Raw genomic sequence first — 17,047 nt, 5'->3', positions numbered from 1 at the left:
ATGTATTCAAGAAATCATGCAGAACTACCGGAAAATAATTTAAGAATATATTTCATAATAAATATTTGCGAATGTATTGCGTAACTATTATTTGTCAGCAATAAAACAAATTCTTTAATCAAATATAATTAAAAATATGATTATAATATAGATATTGATCTTAAAAAATGGAAAAATAATAGTATAATTAACATAAAAAAATATCATTGGGAATTAACAATTTTCTTCAATACAAAGCGATATACGCGCTATAGCACGTATTCGCACATTTATCTAAATAATGGTGCAGCTATATTTTTTATATGCTTCGTAAAGTGGAAAGATTAATTGCGCCGTCTACAACTGGAGCGATCTTTTATTCGCCATAACTGTTGGTTGTAAAAATTAACGATATTGCGCCTGTATCAAATCCCGTTCCTGTATTACCGGGTGGTAAATAATCGTTACGCTTGAGCATTAATCAGTTTTACAATTCGTTCCAAGTAATCTCAATATATGTATACATATATGAAAAGATCGGCCAGTGCATCATAATTTGCTCGACAATGATATACGATCTTTTCCCGTGACGCGATTACGTCAACCGCGGTTAGAATCGAATCTACTAGTTTCTTAGTTTCTAGGTATTATCTTGTCTCTAGTTGACGTTTAAAGGCTCATATTTATTAGTCATATTTCTGTTGCAAAACTCTACTGAAAAATTCTGTTGATAACAGTCTTGAAACATGACATGGTTTAATAATAGATTTTAAAAATCAGTCTTATATTATGTATCTTTGTAATTGGGATTCAATTAAAGGATTTATATATGGAAAGGATATATATATGTATTATTACAATTCTACAATTAAATTATCGCTTACACAAATAACAATATATTTCCATTTCAAAACGTTCTCTCAATTAAACGGAAATAATCGTTATCTTTAAATGCTAATGTGTTCGCAAAATAATAAAATGCAAAATATGTGATAACCTGATAACAGATATATTATGTATTGAAATTAATTTAAAAAACGAACAGAATATTCAGTGTATATATAAGTATTTATATTTCATACGTAAAAGTTTTCATAGCCAGACTAGTTAACGTACAATTTTGATTTGGTTTGTGGCACGCTAGACTGCCGCGCGCCGCGCCGCCGGCCGCTGCGCGCTGTGTTGTTATTCACGCGAGGAGACTGGAGTCGGGTAGGTAGTGGCGCTCCGTGTGTCGTATTACCCATCAAAATGCGATCGAATCAAGTATCAGAAGACGTAAAGCGCGCGATTATTTTCTGTGTACAATTAGTTATCGGTCTGCGCGATATTAATATCCGACTAACGACTATACATTGTCGATGCGAGTTTCATTCAGCTATGGAAGATGGTAACTATTATGAATTATCAGTTTTTTTTTTATCGCGATATTCACATGTAGGCGATAATAATCCCTTTAACGTTTAGATTCGAAAGTAAGTAGTATCTCGCATCGCGCTTTGAATTTTTCACTGAATCAAACGTTTGCTCATTACTTTCGGATTGAGAGCGTACAGTAATATACTATATGAATCGCCGGATCGAAATAATGGAAAATGCGATATCGATCGTTTATTAATAATACGTCTCGTTGAATTCATATGTCTGAAACATGTTGTGCGTGCAATATTGAGTTTCGATTATATTTCCAAGTGATTGCATCAATTGCATATCGTAAATTCGGTCTTTGCACATTATTCGCGAATTGTTGAAAGCCGTTTGAGAGATTTCGTCCTTTGTAATTTGTGAAATACGTGAGTATTCGAGTGTATCGAACAGATCATAGAGTTTCGTATTTTTTTTTCGTGTTATTCTTCTGTAGTGGACAATAGTAAAGTTCGCGCGTTTTATTAATATAGTAGGTATACCGTGCGTTTATCTTGTTCTGATGATTAGTATACGTACAATCATAATTAATCGTGTTTTCGCAAATGTTGTGTTGTGAATGCAATGAACGAATGTGATAGAAAAAGGAGGCCTAGGAAGCATCGGGTAACGGCGGAGCAACCATGAGGTAAAATTATTCCATTGATTATTTGTAGAATTATTTATAATTATTTATATGCAGGCAACGGTTTTTTTAGATATTCATTATTCTGGGCGTTGCTATAATTTACGCACATTTTCATTTTATAGTATATGTCACGTAATTTTAATGTAATTGCAATTTCGTCATTGTGCATCGCATCGGTGAATGTTATATTTTTTATTTCATCAAGGTAATAAATCTACATGAAAAAAATTATAGCAGAGTATATGTATAGAATATGTAACATGAATAAATGTTACAAATGAAAAACATAAGGACATAACATGTCATATCGATCTTTAAAATGAATAGGATATATTTAATCTTGGAATTAATATATATGTTCAATTTATTGTAATTATTAAACATATATAAGATTTTTAAAAAACAATTAAGAATGTTTCACGAAGCTAAATTAATAATTTTATATAATTAATCTTTCATTATAAACTTTTTAAACAAATTATAGTGGATTTTATTTTAGAATTTATCGAATAATTAGCAAAAAATAAGGAAAAAGAGAGAAAGTAAAATAAAATTATAACAAGTATAGAATACTGACTTTTTTAAATATAAAAATTTTATTTAAACATATAATATAAAAATAAGATGTTTATGTACCATCTGTATATTTATGTGAAATAAAAGTAACTTATCTGTAAATCGTAATGAGGAAAAATTGTTAATTTAATTATTATTTTATTTCCTTTTCTATTCTTTAAATATAATTTGAGATTCACGTTTGGATTTCTATATGCTTCCGAGATTAAATATTATGTAAACTGATACGCGAAAATAATACTTTGTTAAATTATACATGCAGAATAGAATTTTTCGATGCATTTCGCAAATATAAATAAAAAATGGATAGAAAATATTTCATTACTATAATAATATATGTAAATAACTAATTTATTTAATAAAAAATGGACTAATAATTACTGATTAAATTTATTCTTATAATAAATGAGCCAATTTTATTCTAATTTATCCTAGTTTATCCAGCTTTATTTTTATTGAGAACTAATTTTATATCACTTGGCAAAGAGACGTTTAATAAAAGCTCCAATAAATCTCGTTCAGTATGCAATTGTGGAGTGTAATAATCGTTTCAATAGAAAACTTTATTCTGCAGAGTATCTCATCTAGTGCGTTTTTTAATATAAGACTCATGTAATGAAAATAAATACGGACCTGCATTTTCATTGATCTCTTTTTCTTTCTGTTTTATTACGAGCGGTTGCTGTGAATCGAGGTACTTGATTAAAAGATGAATATATACATAGCGGGGTTAAATAAAACATGATGAGATAATAATAACGTTGCGACACATTGCAAATGTGTGAAAGGTGTCGTTACGAGATATCCCTGCGGAAAAACTTTTTACGTCCGGCATTTTCCGTGGTTGGAGTAAATGCTAATTCTGTTAAATGTTAATTCAATACGCAGGACTTTGATTCGATATTATAACATATCTCCTTGAGTTCTTACCGTCGCTACTACATCGGGAGTCGACCTTTCTCCTTTTCAACTTGAGGTCTTGAAACAAGCTCATGTTTTCTATCTCACACGGGCTGCTCGGAAGGGTCATAATTCCTGGAAGCAGAAAATGACAAGGATCAGCCTTGTTTGTTAAATGAATTATTTTTAACGAGAAACGATTTGCGTATAAATTTATTCCTAAATGATTTTGTTTTCGTGGGAGTATTTGAGGCAATACTAAAAAATTGAAGTAAAGTCACATTTCCATACTTGAGTAAATTCGTATGCCGTACGAAAATAATCTTTATATCTAATTTTCAAAGTGAGATTTGAGATTAACTTTTAGTTACAACTTAGCTTTTACTAATCATGCATGCATTCAAAAGATAAATGATTTTATCCTTCTTATATAACTGAATGTATCTATGCGAGATATACTAAATTGAAAATACTGAATTACTCATTATTAATGTCATCTAGCTTTTATAGTTACAACTTAGCTCTTACTATAAATCATGTATGCATTCAAGAGATAAATGACTTTATCCTTCTTATATAACTGAATGTATTTGTGCAAAATATACTAAAATTGAAATTACTGAATTAGTCATTACTAGAGTCCCTCTAATCAGAGTCTGGCCAACTTGCAGTTCAGGCAAAATTCTCGAGAGAGAAGGATATACGTTCACTATCGCTTTCTCTTTCTATCTCTTTCTTTGTCTCTTTTCTCTCTCTTTCTCTTTCTGTTTCTCTTGCTTTTGTCAAGAAATCGTGAACCAATCAACTGTTGCTACCATATGGCCAGACTCTGATTAGAGGGACTCTAGTCATTACTTATGTCATCTAAATTACGAATAAAATTAAATTATCTATCATGAGTAAACTATTGATACGAAAAATTGTTATATAAAAATATTGTATATTTTACACTCTATATATTATATGTTAAAAGCGCGTTCTTTTTTTTTAAATTATCTTAATGTAATCTCGGTAAAAATGTTAATGCTTGATTTCGCGAGTTTGACGCTTCCCTCTGCTATATCGTATCCAAGCACGTGAAAAACGCTTCTCCACAGAAATCTTTACTTCACATTTTCCTCCGCGGATTTCGCTTTTCTATCAATTCGTTTCTTCTCGGATGTAACCGGGACTCTCATCTCGCGAGCGAATGAGCGAGTTATCGACTATTGCGAGGTCGGGAACGGTCCGCGACGTGAAAGTACGTGCGCGCGAGCGGACGCACGCGTCCGCGGCGATTACGGCGAACGCATAGCTCGCCATTAACCCCGCTTTAGCCGGCAATAACATACAATTGGATCGGTCGCATGACGATACATGTATCGTTTTACCGCGACACGAAACCGACGTCTTCGTTTTATGGGGTTCTCGCGGGATCCCGTTGCCGTACAATGTACCGTAATGGAATAATTAGAGGCGGACCTTAATGATCTCCCCCGTTCTTCGTTCGCTGACGCAGCGACCGATCCCGCGATATCGGTTTACAGACGCGTTTTAAGCCCCATTTACATCTATCGCTAGTATCGCTTTAATCGTAAGCGATCGTGGTCGTAAGGAAAGAAGCTGTCGTAAACATTGTGTGTGTACATAAAATCGCAATGCGTTTGCGTTATAAGTTGTGTCGCACAACATCAAATGTAGCGAAACAGAATGTCAGGGGCCAAATAGAGCTGTACACGACGAGCATTACGATTAACATTACGATAGATGTAGATGGATCTTTACGAGCGCGCGCGTCTTGATCTTGCGCTAGACGAGACTAGGTCTACGAGGGACGACCGCGGGTGAAACGGGGGTCATTTTAATAATACGACGCCGGCGATAATAACAAATCGCGCTCGCCTTATCGCAGCACGCGGAGCCGGACGGCGAACGATTTGCGCCGACGGCGACGGTCCATACGGAGAGATCGGGCGTCTAAGCGATTTTACGACAGCGCGCAGCGCCCCGACCTAACTGCCATGGGTCGTTTTAATAAGGGCGATGATGCACGCGTCAATCGTGCAAATTTTTATGCGCCGTTTCGTTTGTCTCTTTGTTCTGAGAAACGCGCACGTTATATAATATTCACATTGTTGCAACAATAGGCCTGGTCGTTTTAGCTGAACTTCTTGTACAGTTCATCTTTTCTCTTTTTCTCTCTAACGTGAAAAGAAAAAGAGGAAAGATGAACCGTGCAACAAGTTCAGCTAAAACGAACAGGCTATTTACTTGTGATATATTTGCTCTTGATGCCTACATCTCTGTGTCTTATTGTAATTTTTCTTTCTCCTTTTCTTGTTTTAATATTTAAATATTATATATGTATTTATATCGACTGCAACAAATATAACAATTAAAATAGATACAATATAAGAGGACATTAAAGTGTTTAGTCATTTCGATGGTAGCATTTTAATCTCTTTATAAAATGACTTCGAGTTTGTATATATAAGGGAAAGGGGGGAAGTTTTAAATATGGGAATATTTTTTAGAGCTAGTGTCAAGTAAAAAATCTTAATTTTTCAAACAAAAATATGAAAATATCGAATATTTTAATCGAGAATGTCACTTTTATTCGAACAGCAATTTTTTATTCTAAAAACATTTTTATTTGAATTTATGGATAAACTATATCTACTTTTTAAAAGATTATATAATTCCTGTAATCAAATAAAATTCGCAATATTTACAGATATGTTTTTCATTCATTCACCGCGTTTTACGTTAAATGCGATTTGTTATATGTATGTGATATTAAATTAATGTTTCACACAAAGATAATTTAATCGACGATTCTGCGATAAACTTCGTGCTCACTTCCAATAAAAACAATTCTTCGATTACAAAATATAACGTTTACACGTTACTTAGCGCGAGTTGTTTCCGATTCAACATATAAAGTTCCAGATTCAAACAATTCCGGGATTTACTCGGACGAAAGTTGGACGCGATATATCTTCACTAACGATCTCGTTGAACTAGAAGTAACTTATGCTTAGAAGTAACGCACGTTTCATATTAATTGAGACAGTAACAAAATATTATTCAAGAAATCTTGAATGGAAGTTCACGCAAATTTCCGCAATTATTGAAGTGTGCGATACATTCAATTAGCATTTGAATTTCAAACGCACGAATTTCCTCATAACTTTTCATATTTATAACGTTGCTATTATCATTTACTTTACAGTAATAATATACTCGACGTGTCACTCTATCGGTAGACTAAATCTTTTATTTTATTTAATACGAGAATTTTTGTACACGCGTGCATTTCTTCTGTTGCAAGTCTTAGATTGGTATTTATAGTCAGATCTTGATCGTCTTAAGTTCATCTTTAGATACTCCGTAGCCAATGAAACGAGTTGTGCAGCATCTAAAGACAAACTTAAGACAATCTTAAATATAAGATCTGACTATGAGATCTGACTATAAGATCTTGACTATGAATATCGGCCTTAGTTACTTTTCTGATGATATTTATATCGTTATCATAGTTACATTTATATTGCGGAACGTTTGTTTGCTGAAGTGAAGATGCTTGGAAGAGAAGTTCATCAAAGCAGACACTTCGTGTGCGAAGCTTTCTATTTGTTTTCAGCGTGCAAACTTTGTACAACTAATCTGAATGACATTAATATTCCGTAACATTGTCTGTCTCCATTTCAAAAGTTGTTTATTCTAGCATGCCGTAGAACTTCTTGCAGCCACTCCTACGCTCGCTCGATCGTAGTCTTAACTGCAAGAAGTAGCTATACTTACAAGCGAGCTTCATGTTTAATTAACATCACCCAATCGCAAATCGTCTAATAGTTTAGTTATAGTTTGTTATTCATAAGTTGTTATTGTATATTTAAAGTCTTTTATTACTTTATACAGTAATTTGACGTAAATGATTTTTCAGTATTATTAAATGTAATTAATGTTGTTCGAAATATCGATTATAGCTTGGATATATTTTTCGACATTTTCACAAAAATGTGGAAAATACTATTATTTTAAAATCTCCTTCAAATTAATTAAAAAGATCTATTTAATGAAAAATGAAAAACTGACTGATTTATGCGATTGAGAAAAAAGTAATTAAAGCCACAGGATAGTACGATTTTTTAAATAAAGGTAAATTACATAAATAGGCTCGATAGGAGCAACTATGTCAATAAAAAAAGATTATATACTAAAGGGGTAAAATGTAGATACGAATATCCATTCAAGAGGCGGTGGTCAGCCGCATAAGTGATGTGAACGACGCTTAATCAGCCGCGCGGGCGAACGCATGCATTGGTACGCGCGCCTGACGCTAGATGGCATGTTACAGTAACGAGTGGCGGCAGAGCGCATCCACGTTGCTGCGAGGCACGCATGTGCATGTCGCGCGCGCGCGCACACCTCGCACACACACACACACACACACACACACACACACACACACACACACATACATATACGCGCGCTCAGTCGGAGAGTCGGATATATACGCGGTACACCAGCGTGGGGTCCTTGCTCCCTGCCGTATGTGGGTCAGCAGTCTCTCACACACGCCGCTATTCTTGCGTAACCAATGCATGCATACGGCCGCCGCGGACGAGCGCGCACAGGAGAACCGCGGCGCGACTATACGTGCACACATCGAGACGGAAAGTGCAGCCAATGCACTAACCTACGACGGTCTCTTCTTGAGAGAGGCCGCTCGGCGCTCGGCACGCGTACATACGTATTATACTATTATACATACGTATGCATATGTGCCCGCTTGCCGCGAGTGCAAGAGCGCGGCCGTCGGGCGGAAAGCCACGCAAGCTCGTCTATCTCGGGCGAGCTTTTTTTGAGTTTTGCACTACTCGTACTACATTTCGTGGTATTTTCTCTGTGTGCTCACGCGAAATTCCACGTACGTACCGTTTCGTCTTTCTCTGCGTTCGAGGAAATACGAGCTTTAACGGTACTCTTTAATGGACTTTGCACTTCTTTACGAATAGCATTTTCAAAAAATTCGGGATTCACATATATCACGTAATTGCTATACTATAACGTATAACATAATAAAACGAAATGATATACAACTCTCTTAGAACTTTACTTTTTCATGATATAATTTGTTGCTGTGCTTTTCTAACTTATTGTTGGAAAAAATATATTTATTTTTATTTTAAATAATTCTTAGATTGTTTTAACGGAAACTATAACTAAATTTGGAATATATAGGCTTGTATCTATAGGCTTGTAATAGCTTTACTGTTCGGTTTTTTAAGGAAAATCTATACATTTTTTGATAAACATCTCTATCTATCTTTATTATTTTTGACGTATTTTCGATAATCATAAACGCGAATGTGAGGAGAAGTTTATGCTTGTCACGTTTTACAGGAAGCTTATTAATACTTTTCACGTCGTTGTTAATCTATTCCGTGTTTATATTCTTCGATCGAAAGGTTACGACTTTCTATTTTTCAAAAACTATTAATAACATGATTTGGTTAATTTATTGAATTCTAAATTATATTACTGTAGACCTACGTAATTATGTTAATAACAATAAAAATATCTCTCATAAAATTCTCAATCAGATGAGATGTCGATAATCAAGTTATTTTTTGTTAAACTATTCGATATATGCAAAAATCTTCGTATTTACATAAACTCATTGACATTACATAACACAACAATATAGAAAAAAATTATTATTGATATATTATTAAAACGTTTAACATATATGCAAAAATATCATCACCTATATTAGTATGCGAGCTGATCGCTGTTACAAGCCGCGTAACAATCCAATCATTATCGTGTGATTAAAATTATTTTGTCGATATGAAGGACGCGAAGATGAACGCTCTCGATTAAAGAACCCTTTGAGAATCTGATATCGGTCAAGAGTCGATGCCGTGTCCGTTCGTAGTGGAAGACATCTGATTTTCTATATCGCGTAGATTTTACCGCTATATGGGGATCGCGGACGGTGAAAGTGACTCTCCCACGCCATGACATCCTAGGTCTAACTCCCCCACTTTCGCACCCGTGTCCGCTTCTCCGTATCTCCTAGACGATAGTCTCTCTTTTTCCTTTTCTGTCACGGTTCTCATCGGAGGGTACCGTGTCGCTAATGGTCCCCGCACGATGGTATAATCAAATTCTTAGCCGGATACACATATACGTATATACACATGTATAAAAGCCTCGATTCAGGAATCGAAGGAAGGATTACAATTTTACGATTCCTCGATCATAGGCAGGTAAAAACGTTATTTAGAAGATATATTTTGCTTCAGCAGGTACCATAAATTTTGAGCTCTTGATGATTCTCTACGTGACATCATTTAGGAAAAATTATTAAACTCGAAGAATTTATGAGAATAGTTTTAAGATTTTATTTTTTATGCTTCCGTATTATAAGAAGAAATTTTAGTAGATATATATACATGCCACATGACATGCATATTTTATTTGCATTGTTAACATTTATTCACGTTTTCTTTTCGCACGCAGTTAAAAACATTCGAGTTGTCGTGAAAGTGTATATAGTCCAGTGAATAATCTTATCTGTTCTCATATGGCACCGTTATGTGAAAAGATAAATTAACACTTATCTAAGCAGACCCACATGGATAACGACAATGTCTCGTCTTTTAGCATACCTTAAAATTATTTATCGGCGGAAAGGGGTCATTATACATAGTGTTTCATTTCTTAACGGAGTTAGCATTAACGAGGATTTGTGTGATGAATATAACCTGGTATGCGGTGTCAACATTGACACGTATGCTAACAGATTAAAACGCTATCTGAGATAAAACACTGACGTATGATAGATTCTACGACGTTATTTGGAATTACATGAAATTTACATTCATAAAATTTATAATTCGTAGCAATTTATATGCTCACAGAAAAATTTTTGCTTTTAATGAAATGAGAGAATTATGTCGGTATGATAAATAAAAAGTGCTTGATTTTTTCAACGTTATTATTTTTGTTGTACATTTTGGTGTTTTAATAGGATAATAATTTATAGAAATAATGCAGATTTATCTCATAAAAATTCTTGCAAATTCGTTGCGTTAACAGTTGTTTCATGTTGCTGATATATTATATCAGCACAACGCTCAATTCGGTTACTTAAAGGGTCAGATTCCTGATCACTTCGTATCGTCACAATCTAGAGCCAGCTGCTATCAGAATGCAATCTCGATTTTGTTCACTCATCTTTCTTTTTCTCGACGATGGACAAACGAGCGAGTAAGCCTCTGCTTCCGCGAACGTCATAATGTAGACATAACGGTGAATGAGTCAGAAATATTGTGACATATATAATTCAAGTCAAAAATGAAAATTTTATCTTCTTCAGTTTTTCAAGTAACTAGTGAGGAATTTTGTAGAAATTTAATAATTTATTTAATAATTATAAATAAATAGAAGCTTCGCGCGGGCTCAAAAGCTCTTCCTTTTGAGATATATGATATACTAGTTACCCGGGGCTTCACCCGGGCGTCTTTTTTTTAAACGATTTTATTTGTAATTTGTATTGTTACATTTGTGTTCTAGCTAATCTTATCCACCAATATATGTATGATTCATAAACACATATTTTCAATAGCTTTCCACGTCACTCATAAGATACTATTATTAACGCGTTTTTTTATAGCGGTCAATACCAACCTTCCTTTAATGATACTCTGTATAAAATTACATGTATAATAGCTTTTACACTTTTTAAGCAGAAATCGGTAACTCTATCCATAAACAAAAATTAGCTCAATATCACAAAATTTGCGGAAATTAGAGCAATTACGTAGATTTTTTTAGACAGAAATCGGTAACCCCTTTATTATTAGCAATTTTTTGAATTCTATTATATTCCTCAGTTTTTTCTACCCCTATTTCATATATAATACTTCAAGATTTGGTTGATTAGGAAAATCTGAACAGGAAAAGTCATTAAGTACGACTCTTTTAAATAATTTAAAATTTTAGATATCCCGAATTTTTTTTAAATTGGTTTGTAGCACAATGGCACATAGCCTATGTTACTCAGAAGGACATAAGCTATCCACCAGTGTAAAAATTTTTGAAATTGATTCTACAGTTTCTAAGATTACCCTGAACAATGACACAAACAAACTTTTCCCCTTTATATAATAGTAGAGATAACGAAATGATGGTGTACGTTATATTTTAAAATAGACGCAATTTTCAGTCAATTATTATCAGTTCCGAAGATCCGAATTCCAAACAAAAAGTTTGATCAATGATTAAATACAATAACTATAGAGTAGAAATTTGTAGTTATATATTACTGCTGAAGTTAGTAATATTCTAATATTGTACGACTTGATTCTAAAATACATAAATAGAGAATTGAAATTATATTATATATATATAATACATATAAAAATAAACATATATAGACAGAACGGTCCACTGGATTGCATTTATTCCGTATCACAGTTATCTTAGTTCTGCTTAGAATTCAATCCTTACAAGAAAGTTCTTAATACAACGATGAATACGGCAATGACGTTCGTTTCCGTTAACTTCCTTTCTTCCGCCGCGGAAGAAAGAATCCTCGCGCTCGGCCACGCGGGAATCATTTAGAGTTTTCTCTTTTACGTTTACGCGACAATAGAGCGTCGTCTGCGGAACAGCAGAGACATTGTCTCGCAATTAGTTCTCAGAGCAGAAGCGAAAAGAGGACCGCGGCGAATTGTATAGGGAAATGAAGACACCCGGTATGTGTGTGTCAGATGCTCGGGCAAGCAGTGAGAACGGCCAGTGAGAGTCAGTGGCTCGGTACGTTGAACCTCCGTAGTGAAAGTTTCTATTATAGCACTGGCCTTACCTTACTTTTCCTATGGCAAACTCTACCGTGTTGTGTCATAAGCGCGACGAGCGAGCGTGCGCCACGATAAGGAATCAAGATCCCATTCCGCCCGTTTCCTCCACGATGGCGTCGTCGATGCGCGATTTAACGGAACATCGGTGAAAAGTGTTCGCCTCTTTCTTTTCGAGCGGAAGTCCTACCATTCATAATCGCATTTGTCAGTTTTCTAACGTCGTCGACCGGGACAGAGTATTTTTCTGACGGCAATTTTTCTTCGCAGTCTCATAGACACAAACGTAATAGAAATTTTTATTTTTTTGTAGTATCTAACTTAAAATCAATAATAAACGGTTACAAAATAGGGAGAAATTGTAAAATTTCATGATGAACTATTAGAAGTGCTATTTTATTTTGTAATCCAACAAAAATGGATAACATTATTCGTATTACTTACAACGTAGAGGAACTCTGACTCCTTTAAGATTTAAAAAAGTACAACGGATCGAACTCTGCAGAGATCAATGTCGATCGCGTCGAATCGGTTGGAGCGCGATACGGTTCGCCGATTGAATATTGCGGAAGTTGCGAACGCAGCGCGATTACTTGCCCCCCTTTTATTCGCTTAGTCACTTTCCGACTTTCTTCGAGTCTTACGCTGAGTTAGCTGCTGCAAAACATAGTGATTTAAGGAGCAATACAATGGTGATTCACCGTGAAATTTCGGTACCAATTCAAAAAAGCATATTAGTGCTCTAACTCTTACGTGAACAAGATTAACATGTAAGCGTAGTCAAATTTTAAAAGGAGTGTTTAGTAATAATGTGTATTTTATTGCTGTATAAATATAACCGCATTTTTTCAAGATAATTAATAAATTTTATACACGAAACATAAATTTAAAGATATAATATGAACTACAATGTTTTTTTATAAGGCGGAATTTTCATAAAATATATCAGTACATTGTTTAAAATATCTTTCTGCGAAATACGTTCAAAATTATTTTAGAGAAACTTTCGATTTATTAATATTTCTGAGGTGCAATCCGACTTATATTTTATTCCATCTTTAATAATATTTAAATATAATTATAATAAAAGTAATTATAATATCCTGACGTTTTTTAAAGCAACAAAGTACTTTACTATTTTATGTTTTTTTTGCTTTATCCGTACGATATACTTGAACATAAAACCAACGCAGTAAAACTGTAATTTATATATATTTAACTTGATGCGTACGCACTGTAGCGTATAAAAACAAAATAAACTTTTCGTAAAATTTAAAAAAAAAAGGAACACAAGTCGAGGTGTGGCCACAGCTCGCATGAAGGCTAAGCACTCCAAGATGCATTCGTGTCAAGGCGTGATTTATTTTTTATAATATTATAACACAAGGTGTGATTCATATCTGTGACGATAGGCCTGAGCGGCGATGCGAACGATTCGTACGATTCCATCGGAATGACGTCTTGCACGGATTTTGCAACACCTTGCGGGGCGCATCTGTCAACGCGGTGATATAGTTACGACAGCGGTCACGACGGTCGCAAACAACCTCGTTCGTGAAAAATCGCGGCTTTTTGCTATACGCCAAGTCCGTGAATTCACGTGTTATGATACGATAAAACGCAAAATATAGTCCCAAATGTGCAGTTTCTTATGGTCGGATAGCTTGCAAGATTTACTAGAACAGTTTCGATGGAACGAAAAAGGATTATCGGAAATTGGAAATTATCAGTGTATTATAGTTATGAATATAATACTTCCTTTATACATATAGATATATCGCGTTCCAATAAGATTAGAGAAATAAGCTTCAAGAGAGAATAGATGAGTCGTATTTCGTAATTAATTTTTAATGTAATATATATATGTAGATATAACGATGAAACATCTAAAGGAAATAAATTTATATATTTGTAGTATTTACTTTGTAGTATTAACATAAAAAAGAGGGAAATTTAACTCATAACAAGAAATAATTCTTCTTGTGCCATTCTTGTGTCTCCTTGCATTTTGGCGAAAGACACACACATATATATATATATATATATATATATATATATATATATAGTGAAAAAAAGGAATTTGTAATGATTCGAAAAATTAAATTTCTTATTTTTATTTTTCTTTCTTTTCGCGATTTTCTTTTCTCATGGATAACATTTAACAATCTCTCGCAATTTAAATCCGTCATTCACTCTGTTGCAATCTAGAGCAAAAGTTCGCGCGACGTTCCCACCAACCTCGGCGAAATCGATTGCGCAACGTATCGGCGATAGCGATCGCGTGTAATCTGTCGGAGAAAACGCGGCGAAAATGGGTATGCTTTGAAGCAGAATTTCGGATTGATTTTCCTTGTTTCCTTCGATTCCGAATGTGTCGTGCGCGCTCCGCGGATATCGCCCCGATGAGATAAAATCGTATATATCGAACATCGCGGTCGAATGGACGCGGGAATTAATATTTATTGGACATTCTTATATTACGCGAAAATCAGTGCCGAGATCAGTCGCATTCTATCCTCCATTGGGGAATAATCACGAAGTGAATGTTTCCGCGGTGCGCGCGGGAGGACATTTTCGATTCGGCATAGAGTTTCGTCGCTCAAGAGATGAGATAAATGAGATTTTGAGCCGACGTAATTAGCTTCGCGATGTTTCATCAATGGGCCGTCGGCGAAGAGGTATCAGTTTCGCTCTCAGGTCTCTTGTCGTCGAACGGAAGCGAACGCGGAAGCAGCGGCCGCGCATAGATCGCTTTTTCGCGCATTCCGCGTCGACACGCCGCCGCCGCCAGCGCGGACGCAATTGTGATTTGTAATTAGCGAAGCGTGCAATTGTGAAATCGTGTCGCGGTGTTATTGACCCGACCGACGGGGACGCCGACGAACTGACACCTCGTTGCACCTCGAAAATCAATCCCAGTCCGGCAGAACTTGTCTCGTTACCAGTCGCTGATTTCTACTTAAACAGTTCCGCGCGCGGAATGGACAACTTGGGATTGCTGATGCGAATGGCACCGCGATCATTTACATGAAACTCGCCCTTTTGAGCGAAGAGCAAATGTATTGTATAAATCCAAGAGTAGAAATCACAGGCAATTGTTCTTTATAAATGCATCATACATAAATTTATTGTATAACTATGATGTATATATAAATAGGGAATTAATACCACAGAATTGCATTTTATCAAATGTTTTGATAAACTTTAAAAGTTAACCTTTATTACTTATTTAAATCACTTTTCTTGGAAACTAAACTATATAGTATATAACCACATGTAACAAAAATATATTCTATATATTTTTTATTCATTTTTCCCATGTAGTATTGTCTTTTCGCTAATAATATTATGATTATTAAATCTCATGTATTTAATCGTATATTATCGTATGTAATATAATAAATATCTGAATGTGTAAATATAATTCGCGGTAAGAGATCACGTTTCAACGAATGCCAAGTATTCATATTTGTCGGGATTTTGTTATGTTGGTCACTGATTCAAATTTCATGGTAGAGAAAAAAGTTTCGTTTCACTGATGTAAATATAATTTGATACCATATTTGTAGCTATATATACTGGAAATGTCGCACGCTTTATCATTTCCATGGAAATACATTATACGATTGTGTGAACTTTATCGAATGCAATATCTAAAAACAACGCGGTAAAACATCTTTTAAAGGTACGCTTTAACAAATTTACATTCGCTTAATTTGATGTGCGTGCGCTGCACATAAAATATTTCATGTAATTTCTATTTTTCGCTCTATCATTTTTACTTTGCCGGACTCGATCAGAGCCTCGCAAGCAGTGCTTTAGTTAGAATCACGAGTGTAAGAGCGAGAATGGTCCTACCTTGGAGGACACTTATCTTCGCGCACACGGAAGAGTGCCGACCTTGGAGAACACTCATCTTCGCGCACATGATATTGTCGTGCAGTGGTGATTCAGAGCAAAGTCAAGCAAACTATAGAAACTCTCTGGGTAGCCGATGCCTCGTGCCAACTCCGATCACAGTCACGCACCAATCTACGGATCCATGCGGTACTTGAAATTTTTTGTTCAAGGACTCACACGAGTGTTCGTAAAACAAATTGCGATATTCCGCGCATGCCCTTTGGTTTTTTGCACATCTCGGCACTGTCTGGACGGAGTTATCGGTCCAAAGTTAGAATCGACGGAGAAAGATATCGTATCACTACTAGGTTGTTGAACCGACGAAGACAATCACTTCGAGAGAATGATTGACGATTCCGGACACGGAGAATCACGCGCGAGACTTCCGCGACCGCGACCGCGGCCGCGGCACCGAGAGGTATAGAGACGGGTCCCGCAGGTCCGGAAGAGGACGGCGCGCGGAGAAGCGCGATGTGAACGCGTCGCACGGCCCAAACTTTTTGGGGCAGCCGATCGCGAGAGCGTGCGGGCCATGCGATCCGCCAAAGTTGTGGATCCGCCGCCGTGGTTCGGTAGTGGTGGTACCGGTGACCTCGATACCAACCGAGGCCCTCCAATCCCAACGCCCAATGCCAAAAAACTGACACGCGGCGTGCGTACGTGCGTGCGTGCGCACGTACGTGTATATATGCCAGGAACTTTCACTCTCTCGATCGCTTCTCGTGATGCGAGGAACGATCCGACCAGCGGTCCTTCGGGAGGGTCATTCAAGTTTTTTACGAGTTTT

The 17,047-nt window shown here is 35.7% G+C and overlaps 1 protein-coding gene and 1 long non-coding RNA gene across 4 annotated transcripts in view; one reads left to right on the top strand and one right to left on the bottom strand.

Annotated features, from left to right (window-relative positions):
• LOC139773725 (uncharacterized) overlaps positions 1–17,047 on the top strand; it is a 224,215-nt gene that overhangs the window by 14,362 nt on the left and 192,806 nt on the right. The window lies entirely within an intron of this gene.
• The window catches only part of Hr4 (Hormone receptor 4), a 68,371-nt gene that overhangs the window by 32,422 nt on the left and 18,902 nt on the right, over positions 1–17,047 (bottom strand). For all 3 annotated transcript variants that reach the window (XM_071708404.1, XM_071708407.1, XM_071708405.1), the window contains exon 2: positions 3,539–3,643. In XM_071708404.1, the coding sequence (XP_071564505.1) occupies positions 3,539–3,638 (100 nt within the window). In that variant the 5' untranslated portion in view covers positions 3,639–3,643. The remainder of the gene's footprint in view (positions 1–3,538; positions 3,644–17,047) is intronic.

This window comes from Temnothorax nylanderi, unplaced genomic scaffold, assembly GCF_030848795.1.
Source record: "Temnothorax nylanderi isolate EJ_2023f unplaced genomic scaffold, tnyl_v1.0 TNYL_tig0067_pilon, whole genome shotgun sequence".
NCBI classification, from domain to species: Eukaryota; Metazoa; Arthropoda; class Insecta; order Hymenoptera; family Formicidae; genus Temnothorax; species Temnothorax nylanderi.
The sequence above is the reverse complement of the archived record's forward strand: the minus strand, read 5'-3'. Positions and strand labels throughout refer to the sequence as shown.